This window comes from Passer domesticus, chromosome Z, assembly GCF_036417665.1.
Source record: "Passer domesticus isolate bPasDom1 chromosome Z, bPasDom1.hap1, whole genome shotgun sequence".
NCBI classification, from domain to species: domain Eukaryota; kingdom Metazoa; phylum Chordata; class Aves; order Passeriformes; family Passeridae; genus Passer; species Passer domesticus.
The window spans coordinates 42,005,716-42,018,346 of NC_087512.1; the positions used below are offsets into that span (position 1 = coordinate 42,005,716).

The 12,631-nt window shown below is 38.1% G+C and overlaps 1 protein-coding gene across 3 annotated transcripts in view; it reads left to right on the forward strand.

Annotated features, from left to right (window-relative positions):
- Positions 1–12,631, forward strand: part of SPIN1 (spindlin 1) — a 60,260-nt gene that overhangs the window by 39,323 nt on the left and 8,306 nt on the right. For all 3 annotated transcript variants that reach the window (XM_064405660.1, XM_064405659.1, XM_064405661.1), the window contains exon 3: positions 7,864–7,912. In XM_064405660.1, coding sequence (XP_064261730.1) covers positions 7,864–7,912 — 49 coding nt within the window. The remainder of the gene's footprint in view (positions 1–7,863; positions 7,913–12,631) is intronic.

The window sequence follows — 12,631 nt, forward strand, 5'->3', positions numbered from 1 at the left end:
GCCTTCCATTTTTAATGGTTGTTGCCTCTTGCCAAGAAACTTTACAAACAGCACATAGGCTTCCAGAACAGCTACATCTTAAGTAGAAATTAGGATTTTAAGTCTTGCCTATGAAATTGCTGTCATCTGGGACTGAATAATAAAGCAGTAATATAGTCTTTATCAGGAGGAAAAAATAATAAAAGAACAAGATACAGAGAAAGAATGGGAATAATCTGTGTATTTTATATTTTATATGTTAATAATGTAAAATAATAAAATTGATGGATTCTAGAACACTTCTGGATCATGTACAGGTAGCAAAAAAACAGTCTGGAGGTAGAGATGAACCAGTGGTAGTGTCAGGTATTCATATAGGGCAAAATTTGATGCATTAACAAAACATTTTTTGACTGACATTGATTTCATCCTGTTGTAGAGACTTATCCATCAGTGACACTACAGGTTGGTGGCATCTTTGACAAAGCAAATTTTCAGCTGTCCTGTCTGTCTGCTTAGGAAGGAAATGATTTTATATGTTGTAAAGTAGGTGTAAAGGAAGAGGTGTATGTGATTTATAATATATCGACTTTTGAAATCTCTCTCTCTGGGAAACATACTTTGTACATCGTTCTTTTTCGAGAAGCAAAGGGTAGGATTGAAGGTGGAGAAAAGAAGGCAAGGTAGACATTTAATTTTTACACAACAGTAGAGTACATGGCTACAGACTCTTGGAGTTTGTCAAAGTATAGAGTTACTTTCCACGATATAGTTTCTGTCAATCAGACAGGTGCTCTTGGCAGTGTGCCTGCCTGTCTCTCTAATTAGTGTATTGCTGTCCTAAATATAGGAAATATACAGCCTTTAAAAAAAAATTAATGTACAGTATATTTGATTGTAAAGTAAGATGTGATTACCCTGCATTAACACAATTGACCCTTCTAAATCTAGTGATACCCTGTATAATGCTGTATAAGTGAAAGGCATGGTCCTCTGGAGTCTTTCTTAGCAGTGTTCTCCCAGAGACACAGAATCCTACCAAACTGCATGATGGTCAGGAACAACTGCAAAGCATTTACTGGATGGTTTGAAAACATAAAAGTACTCCCTTAGTAAAGAAAACTTCTAACACATATATGAGCATATAACAATTAAGTCATATGTAGTAGTAGTTTTGTAGCAGCATTTGTAGTTTTTTTCAGTCATAAAAGCAAGTGTAAATTCTTTCAGTATTTATTAACTAAGAAAAGAGATCATGGATGTGAATTGCTAAGAATTGCAGTGAAATCTTTTGTTCAGAATTAGAATTTGGTTTGTCTGTACTTCTGACCTACTTCAATTAAAATACCTCCCTTCTTCAAACTCTTTTTAGTTGAGGTTGAGCAGTACTAGGTGTGAATCAGCACACTGAAGTATTTCTTATGTCCCTGAGAGCAATTCTGAAATAGTCTCCAGATACAGAGTGGAATTACTGCTCTTCACACAGATGATTCTGGAATACGACTTTTAAAATATCTAGGTTTTGCTGCCTGTTGTAAACATAGGAAATATTCAGAGAAGTAAAATATGGTTGTTCTTCTCTGGAGAGCCTTTCTGATTTTCATGGATTGCATTGAGGGTACCAACTCATGTCACAGTAGCAAAACATTGTTAGTAGCTTTCTCTCATCCTTCTTCCTATTCTCCAATAGCCCCAGCTGAAATAACATGTATATTTCCCTTGAAGCCAACATCCTGAACAATTGTATTTTTTAGTGTTGTCATACCCTGTTTCTTTATGTGGAGTAAAGTTCAGAAACATGATTTCTAGTTTTGCTGTTGAATTTTAAGGATTTAATATAAGGTGTTGAATTAATGAGTCTCAGAAAACACAGGTATGTGTCACCATATGACAGTTGAATTCTTAATTCTGTTACTCTTATCTGGAAGCTGGAGTTTGTGGTCACTTTATATTGCAAAAAATATGTTTCTGTGCTCTTAGTCATAAAAAAAATAAAGTAGTTTGATATGAAAGGGACCTTTTAAAGGTCATCTTGTCCAATTTCTGCAGTTAGTGGGGACATCTTCAACTAGATCAGGTTTTTTTGTAATAGAATACCCCCAATCATTACTATGCCCCAAATTTGAAATCATGCTTCAGAGACAGAAAATTTATTCATAATCCTTTTAAAGTCAAAATTCATTTGCTAGTACTTATTAAAGTGCTTCATTATGCTCTCTGAACCAATGGATGAACACAAGGCTACTGAAGTTGTACTGAAAACTTGGATGCGTCCAGGGATGGGGCAACCACCACCTCTGGGCAACCTGTGCTAGTATTTCACCACACTCAATGTAAAAGAAGTCTTATATCTAATCTTTTCCATTTAAAAATAATTACTCTGTGTCCTGTTGCAAGAGATCCTCCTAAAAAGTTTGTCTTATATTTCTTGTAGGCCCCCTTCATGTACTGGAAAGCTGCAACAAGGTCTCTTCAGAGCCTTCTCTTTTCCAGGCCAAACAATCTCAACTCTCACGTTTCTTCATACAGGAGGTGCTCCAGCCCTCCAGTCATCTTCGTGGCCTTCCTGTGACCTGATTCCAGCAGGTCTGTTCATGCTAGGTCCCCTGGATGCAGGGTTCCAGGTGGGCTCTCAGCAGAGCAGAGGGGCAGAATCTCCTCCTAGGCCCTGCTGCCCACACTGCTTTGGGTGCAGCCCAGGACACGTTTGGCTTTCTGGGCTGGGAGTGCCCATGGCTGAGTCACATCATCCAGCTGCTCCATTCTTGTGGACCAAGACAAATTCAGGAGGCAGATAGTTCTGATTTTGACCTTATTATTAGAATATATTAAACATAAGGATTCCGTGCTATTATTCTCTCCCCTTGTTCAGAGCTGCTGTAGAGGACAGAGAAACTCTTGTTGCAGTTTCTACAATTGTGTAGTTGTCATGGTTTAACATAGTTTAGGTTTTAGTTAAGAAAAAAAATCCATGCGCTACGGAAGTGATTCGCTGTAAAGACCACAGCAGCTTCCTTTGGACCTGACAAAACCAGTCAGTTGGCTAGTTTGAATATTGACAACCTCTTAAACCACTTAAAAGCATGAAAATGCCTCTGTGGAAAACACATCTAAAAATGAACAAATCCTGGGAAAAGCTTTCTTGCTTCTAGCCTTTCGGCAGGTAACTGCTAGCCGGGCGAGGCCCCACTCCGCCGTGCGGCCTGGCGGGGTCAGGCAGGGCCCTGTTCTGCTGCAGCGCTGGCCGGGCTGGTCCGGGCCCCGCTCTGACACACGGCCCGGCCAGCACAGCCCGCTTGGCTGAGATTCTGCCGCCGCTGAGCTCCAACCATGGCCGGCAGGCCACACTGGCTCTGTTCGGCTTCGGGTGGAGCCGAGCCAGCCTCTGTTCCGGCTGAGAGCCACCAAGCCATTCTGCTGGTGCTGCAGAAAAATCTTGTGGCTAAGAACAGAGATAGCTCTGCAGTCTCGCGCAGAAGGAACCCCTGTGACTGGAATTAAATGTAGCAGGGGCCAGAAAATAGCCATGCAGCCAGAGCAACCACTGCCTGGCAAAGATCATATGGCTATCCACAGGCCCAGGCAAGATATTAACATTTTTAGTGTACAGATGAAACTTGCAGACACCAATCCTCTCTCAAGTGAGAGAAGAGGAAAAGGTGAAGACACATAGAGAAAACAACATAGAGACACCAAGGTCAGTAAAGAGGGAGTCAAATCCCAGATGGGAACAGAATGAGGAGATGCCTTAGTCTTGGGCTGAAATTCTCTTGTAAGGCTATGGTGAAGATATAATTGATACATTAGACTTTTTTTTTGTCTTCCTGTAACTCATGGAATGCACTGTGGGGATGTAGCATTCTAGCCACAGCAAGCAGAGGCACCAGTGCTGAAAGCAAGCAGATGAAGTAGCTTGAATAGAGAGAGATAAGCGAGATGAGAAACTTTGCCCCAGAGATGGAAGAAGAAAACCTCTGTTTACACAGATAAAAGAACTTTTGTTTCTCTACTAGAACAACTCATCCTTAAAACTGTACCCCAATAAGCTGAAATGACTCGTCCATGGTGATAGTTATGGAAAAGGATACCAAAACATGGGAGGGACTTCATGATTGCAGGTTTCCAGGCAGCTGCTATTTGTGAAAATTAAAGCCATGAAAGAACTGTTTCTTGTGGAGAAGTCTCCATGGCATGGCAAGAGAGACTCCTGTCCCTTAGAGAACTGAGGAAAGACTATTTTAGAGGTGGTAAATTGACTGAAAGTCCCAGGCTTTATCTATACATTGTCAGTGGAAAAGAAAAGAGGGTGTGGTGGGAGGAGAAGTGCTCTGAAGGTTTAGTCTGATTTCTCATTATTTTTCTTTTAATTCTGTTAATAGAGTTTTCTTTAAAGCTTGAGCCTGCTTTGCTCTCCTCCTAATCCTTATCTCACAGCAGAAAATGAGTAAGTAATTCTAGTGGGTGCACTGCATTTGGCCAGCATTAGACCCACTACAGTAGCCAAGCGATTCAATAGTGTAACCTGATACATCCTTAAAAGGAGTTTACATCTCTATGAGACCTATCTGAATTCAGACTGTGCAAATTAGGAGGGCAAATTGTGGCAAATTGGCATTTGGTTAGTACAAGATCTAGGATCTTCATATACTTGCTATTGATATATTTATTAAACATCCAAATGCCATTACTTCATATATTAAACTGGGAGCTCTCTTAAGAGATGATGAGAGTAGTACTTAGTTGTTCATGATGTCTTTGGTATAGAGCTCATTACATCAGTGAACAATTCGAAAATCCTGAAGCGCAAACTTAGCAAACAGCAAAATCCCATTGATAGAGACTGGCATAATTTCTCTTCTGTACTTATTGCAAATGTTGTGATAAATCTTCCTTCCATGTCAGTCTAGTGTTTCTGTTCTTGATTTTGAAAGATAAATCCTTCATAGCTCCCTTCTTACAGGTTACAGAATCCTTGAGAGGTGGACAGAAAGCAAATTCTTGTGCTGCACCATTCTGTTGCTTTGCTGTGTTTTTACTTGAGCTACTTCAGCCAAAATCTAACTTTTCTCTCATTAGCTGGAAATGTAAAACGTTAAGTACATATATTCATCTTCTGGTGATGAAGTTTCTCTGTTTTGTAAGAACAGTTCTTGGATTTTAAGAAATTACTGTTTTTAAAATAAAACATCACCATGTTTTTTATAAAATGTGTTTTATTATATATCAGTAGAACACAGCCTCATATAAAGGGACATAACTGAAATTATGCTTAGAAAGTTTTTTTTACAGGTTGTAATAAAGTCCTAAAGTCTTACAGGTTTCTGATCAAACTTTTTGTGATGCTGTTTTTGTTTTTCCAGCTAAGTTCTTACAAATACTCAATTATTTGGTTTTGTAACAGTCAAAAGTTGCAAGTAGGATCTTTACTACAGTAATTGACAGACAAGGCCCAATTTTTAAAAATTAGGAAAATTTCAGATATCATTACTATTGGAAATGCAGATTTCTGACGATCTGATGCAAGCTTGAATATACTAAACATAAGATTATTTTAATTATTAATTAATTATATTAATTCTGCCATTTCTGTAACTTTGTGTATGCCCTCTTAATTTTGCATACAAAAATTAAAATATTAAAATACTTATGAAGACTGAAAATTATTGGTACTGTCACTGCTTGACTCCTGTGTGATTCTCTTTGATAGGTATATAATTTTAGATATGCTTGGAACATGCACATACTGTAAATTGAAAAGCATTGGTTTGTTTAGGCTTAGAGAGAAATTAAAGCACTTCTCTGCAAGTGTTAATTTAAGCATTCCTAGTTAAAATTCTAGGCATGTTTGTGCATAAACATGAAGCATTAGAGTTATACATGGCTCAGTCCAGCACTGTGACCAGATTGTTTTAGATATGACAACCTAGAAGCAAAAAATCCAAAACACTCCGAAACAAGCTACTGTGAAGAAATTTTAGATCTCCATACTATTCAAAGGCAGTATAGTGAGGAAGACAGGGAGAATCAGGACCAAGGCCTGATATCTTCTGGCTGTGTAGTCACCATCAGTTTATCAGGGGCTGTTTCAGTCAACCCCAGTAAATGATCCCTGTGCGGGTGGCTTTTGACTGTGATCTGAGGCTGAAGTTTTCATTCTAATAACTAATTTTGATTTTTCTACCTATGCACATTACCTTTTATGTGCAGAGTTCTTTTGAAAGTGTTTTTCTGTCATTTTGTTCCTGCATATTTCCTCTGCTGAATTCTTCGTGGTTCCTCATAAGCAGCTTTCTAACAGCCAGCAGAAGCCTGATTTCCCATTTCCTCATCTCATCTTATTAAAAGCTTTCAATTTTTCATATTCATCCCAAATTTTCACTGGGTTGAGTGCAGTGCTCTTCTCTCAGTAAAACTTTGTTTATTTTTAGTTTTATGTGCTGTGTTAGGCACAGGTAGTGCTAGTCTGGCTAACTCAGGATGATGTGTATTGGCATCTGCTTTTTTAACTCAAGGATGAAAGTTTAAAACAGCCTGTCAATTCACTATTGTTGCTGATTGACCATTGCAGCTGCTGTCTCAGTTGTGTTTAGTTTAGCTTCCATTTAATAGTTACTGTCACTCATTATGTTCATCACTGAGCTTCTCTGTTGGGTTTGGGTGGCAGGGTGCCAGGAGGGTGCAAGGGTGACTTCTGTGAGAAGTAGCTAGAAGCTTCTCTTGTGTCCAAGAAAGCCAGTGCTGGCCGGCTCCAAGATGGACCTGCCACTGGCCAAAGCAGAGCCTGTCACATGCCAGTGGCATGTTGTATATAAGAACAGTGGAAAGATTCTGCCCCACAGCAATTGCAGGAGAGGAGTGAAACTGTGTGAGCGTAGCAGCCCTGCAGACACCAAGGTCACTGCAGAAGGAGCAGGAGGAGGTGCTTCAGGCACTGGAGCAGAGGGTCCTGTGCAGTCTGTGGTGAAGAGCATGCTGAAGCATCTGTGCCCCTGCAGTGCATTGAGGACCCTACATTGGGGCAAGTGGACCTGACTAATCTGAGAGCCTGCAGGAAGTCTGCACTGGAGCAGTTTTCTTGGCAGGACCTGTGACCCCATGAGAGAAGAGCCCACACTGGAGCAGGTCTTGTGACCTTGTGGGGGGCTCACTGCAGAGCAGCCTGTTCCAGAAGAATGGCACACTGTGGAAGAGATCCATACTGGAGCTGTTTGTTAGGTACTGTAGCCCCTGAGATGGATTCACATTAGAGAAGTTTGAAGGACTGTCTCCTGTGGCAGGAACCCCACACTGCAGTGGGGAAAAAGTAAGATGAGTCCTTCCCCTGAGGAGGGAGAACTGACCCTAACCCTGAGGAGAAAGAAAGAAGCAGCAGAGACAACATGTGATTGACTGACTGCACCTTCATTCCCAGTCCACCTGGGAGAGAGGAGATAGAAAAAGATTTGGAGTGAAGTTAGGCCCAGGAAGAAGGGAGAGCTGCAAGGGAGGTATTTTTAAGATTCAGCTTTATTTCTCTTTATATTACTCTGACTTGCTTGATAATAAATTAATATTGCCCGAGTCAAGCCTGGTTTGCCTGTGATGCCTCTCTTGACCCTCTCTTGACCCAGCAACGTTTGGTTGTATTTTCTGTCCCTTGTCCAGCTGAGAGAAGAGATAAAGCAGCTTTGGTGGGTACCTGACATCCAGCCAAAGTCAGCCCACCACAGCTTCATGTGCAGGTAGCTAATGTCTACCTCTCTAGACCCTTTTCCCATTTTAGCAGGTCACTGATCAGTCATAACATGATGTGTTTGGATTCTTTACATTTTGACATTCAATATGATGGCTTTTATGTAAGTCTTTAAATTATTTTTCGTAATTCCAACATCTTTTACATTGTAGGTCATGCAGGAGTGTCTGCCAGCATGATGAAGAAAAGAACATCCCACAAGTAAGTTGTTAATGTATTTACTAAAGAATAGCTCTCAGTAACTGGACATACTGTTCTAGAAATATACCTGTTTTGTTCCACTCTGTTCTTGAAGATTGAGGAATAATATTCGGTCTGTATATGTGTATAGAGTCAGACTTCTAATCCTTTCAGGAGGGCAGTAGGAAAGAAAGCCCCACAGATAAAGTTGTAAACATTGTAATGACTGTTAACATTATATTTTTTTAATACAATTTTGAAATTCTTTCTGGAATCTGTAGAGAAGGATTTTCAAGTCTGAGCTTACCCACGTCTACTGTAGGATGTCTGTTCTCTGGCACAGAGTTCATGCAGTCACCAGGTCAAAAAAACTGCAAATCATCCTTACTAAGAGTCCAGTTGGGAAGGAATCTCAGATATATCTAATCATGTGTGCACTGTAACTGTAGTATTGGAAAAGATTTTTCATTTTTTAAAAATAAAGGATGTACTGAAATACTTCCGTAAGGAAGCTGCTATTAGTATATGAAGGAAGGATACCTGCTTTTGCTACACTTTCATGGCATGTATTTTTCCGTCTTCAACGTTTTAAATAGTAGCAGCTGAACACTGGTGAGTAGCTGTATGAAAGCAGAGATAACCTTCTGGATATAATGGGTCTTAATGTCATGCAGCAAGATACCATATCTCGCTGTATCTGGTGAGAGAAATCTAAGCTGGGTAAGTGGGAAACTTAAAATGTTACTAGCTGTTTGTAAGTGTAAAGTCGTATAGTGTGTGTCAATCACAAGCAATTTGTTTGGCCGGTGTATTTTCCACAATTAATCTAGTTAATCACTATTAACAGTGTTAACTGTTTCCCAGAGACAACACTTGATGTTAAACTTCTCTGATGCCTTCCACCAGCTCATCATTATCCATTCTTGTCTATCTTCATAGAAGGCAAAGAGAAACATTTTTTTGTCTAGGGGCAGGTAGAGTTGGTTAAACTTTAATTTCTCTTGTTCTCTTTCAACCGCTCAGAGAAAGGAGTGTATGATGGGAAGACTATCAGAGGTGGGTTGCCTTTTGTACTTGAGGGTGGCTAGATTTGTCTTTATTGTTGTGTTAATATACACTTACTTAAATAACTAAACAGGCTGTAAATTTGTTAGCATAAAAGCTTTTGTGGGACATAAGAAGTTTTGATCCTAAGTGACATAATTTTGAGGTATTTAAATTAAACATCCAGCTTAGTTTTTGTTGATTTAGCCTAGTTCAATTTTTTATTATTTAGTTAACGTTTTTTTGTACCAAGCCAAGGTGGCTTTTTGTGTGCTGCTTACTGACTTGTCTGAGAATGAGGTGGAGTATGCATTGTTCATAGTTTACCATAAATGAGTAGGATATGAATGTGATGTAATACTGTATGCTGATGCTACTCTGAGCCAGCAGGATAGACTGTGAGTTAGGAACGTATACTTTGTCACTGATTTAGCTATTTATTTAGTTATGTCCTCATTTAAGGAAAATGAAAAAGAAGCCTACTGGTACTCAAAGGCCATTGAGATTTTAAAGGTTTGTTTCAGAAGGTTTGTGGCAGAGGAAGGAGAAAGGCATGACTCAGTAAGTGAGGTTGTGAAAGAATGAGCAGTGTGGATGAGCCTTATGAACTCTTTAAATAGTAGTTACCTATTTGTCGGACAATACCCTTTTCTTTAAAAGAAAGAAGGGCCCACAACTGTTCAGCCTTTTGGAGATTGTTCCAGTGGTTATAGAACAGTTTTTCCAAGCGCTCTGTCAGTGAGTAGTGGTGATCTCTGCCAACATGGCATCAGATCAATCAATAAACTAACAGATGTCATTTTTTCCACGCTTAGTGTGTAAGAATAGTGCAAGATCTAGCACAGGTATGAAACAATCCTTTCTTCATAGCTCTCCAGATTTCTTGTAATCAGCAATTCAGAGACTTGGACATCTAGGTTATAATTCCAATTTAACTACAATTGAACTTAAACATTTTGAAATTTTGATACCACTTTAGGTAACATGCTCTTGGCTTCTGCAGCACCCAGAGCTGAAATTCATAACTTAATGGTTTTTTTTGCTTTTGAGGGAGTATATAATGTACTTTAAAAATTCTGTCTTAATTAACATGCCTCATAGTCTGAATATTGTGAAAAGTAGTTAACAATTCTCAGATCACCATTATGTTATTAGTCATAGACATTAATAAAGTCACAGTTGTATTAAGTTTTGTATCCTGTTTTCAATAACATTTCTGTTTTGTACCATGAGAGATTTGAAAACATACTGACTACTGCTACTGTACTGCTTCTATAATGTTTTATCATTTTTAATCCATTTTTTCACAGTTGTGCGTGTTTTGCATATCTGAGAGGTGTGGTTTTCTTTCATCCTTCTGGGTTTTTTTTTTCCTTGTGGTGTTTTTTCTGAGATGACACGATCAACAATAAAAAACAATCAACAATAAAACTTAAATGGGTAACTTTATAGGTTACTGGGCATCACCATTCCTATTTTTCTAAATGCTAGTTCGTGTTTTAAGCACAATGGTAATGGCTGCTACCAGTCCTCTGCAGTTCTGAAATATGTTGGTTTCCCAGGTAGCAGTAGCCAAATTAAACTTTGTGTAAGGACCATATAAGCACAGCTTTAACATCTGGGCAGGTTTCCTTCTGGCTGTGTAGTCTTTAGAATGTTTCCAAAGTATCTGGTTCTGATAATGTAACTTTTTTGCATTAGGTTTTACTTAACAGCTTACAGCTTGCAAGATAAAGAAGAGGATCAGAAACTTTTGGGAATCAAAAGGCCATTTACAATGAGAATGTATCTGATGTGTCAAGAACTACTTCCAGGACATCCTATTTTCTTTTAATCCAGGCTTCATTTCTTACATGTCTAATTGTTTTCAAATATTCAAGAGCAAATGTCTATGGAAATTTTAAAGGCTGTTATAATGAAAGAGAAGGAAAAATTGTGTTGGACCTTCTGGATAGAACATCATAGAAGATTCTCTGTGTAACTTGATTTATTACAAAAATGACACGCTGTTGAGGAAAGGAGAATTGGTTACTTAGTTGTCTTGCATGGAGGTACAGTCATAACTTATTAATAGTTAGAAACTTCTGCTTGCTTTCTTACCATGTTCAGATGCAAGAAGTAGGTTTTCCTTGGTAATATACTAGTTTGAATATCTAATTTCTTAGAGTATGAACTGCTTCAAATGAGAAGTGAGCAGTTGTTCAGTAATGCAACCTTCAAAAAAACTTTGAACTTCAAGTTCACATAGCGGGTACTTGATTTGTAATTAAATTCCTAATGCTCCTTGCTCTATGAGGCATTTTAAACCTGTTTGAATTCAGTTATGTTGTTTTCTTCCATCTTTTTTTTAGAATGAGTGTAAAGCTTTTTACCTTATTGTTCCAAATTAAATATTAAAGTGGATTATTCTTTGTAGGTAGAAAGTAAAGTTGACTGTGAGGTTGGATATCAATGGAACTATAATCTTTTGCAAAGATGAAATGATGAGCAACATAAACTGCTTAAACCAGACAAAGCAATGCCAGTTTAAACTTCTTTTATTTCTAGTAGTTTTTATTCCCTTCAAAATGAAGCATTGTTCCATTAGAAGTATGTAAATGAATTGAATACAAAACAAACTCAATTTGTGCTGAGAACCAGATCTCTGAACTTACTTTGTTACAGTAAGCTATTACTGACACTTACTACAATTAGAAACATGTAGATATATATACTTGAGCATAGCTAGAATTTGAAAATACATTCTAGTTTTTGCATAAAATTAGAAGCGGCTCTGTGGGAGAGTTTCTCTTTATATAGGAACTCCAACCTCTTCCAGTTATCTGTGCTGTCAAGGTTAGGAATGCAAAACTGCAGTCTAATCTTTGAAAACCTCAAATTTGAAAACACCCTTGCTAAGGTCTTCATGGTGAATTAAAGTCTGAAGGTGGGACACCTATTGAAGTTAATTCTGTATCTTGTTTTTAATAGTTATGATTACAGTTATGATACAGTGTTAAACAGTCCAATATCATATTGTGAGTGTATTATTCTGAAATACTGCTTCCAGGATTTCAGTGGTATGATTGTTATCTGTATTTTCTGAATCATATGGGGACTTCTATGAGAGCATTAATCATATCTGGAGACCTTTTTCTTTGATCACTATCTCTAATCTAAGGAACAATATTGCCTTCTGCAACTGATCGTCTTTTAGATGTCACTTTTAAGCTAGTTGTGTGTATATATTACTACCATTGAAATGATGTGTGCTACAAGTAGTAGCCCAAAAATTTGTTTTACAACTAGTTAATATGCAGGAGAATTTTGTATATTGTCATAATGCCCCTTAGTTTCTTCCATTTGTGTTCAAAACTGTGTTTTTAATAACTGGAGAAAACAAAACTTGTATAACACTTTCAGTAATTTAGAACTGTCAAATATCTTACATTACAGTTCATCACAAGAGTAACTGTTACTTACCAGAGAGACTTTTCATGTCAATTCCATGAAATATCAGAAGGACAAAAAAGTTACTTGATCTGTTTTCCACATAAAGTAGTATCCCATCTCTGGCTATTTACATTAAATGTAGTTTTTCATTTTCCATACTAAATACGAAAGTGTTGTTGCTGTCATGTGTCTTTAAAACTACTTTGAGTCAAAATTACTTGTAAATGAAGGAGCCAAAATTTTCTTCAGGTGAAAACAGGTCTG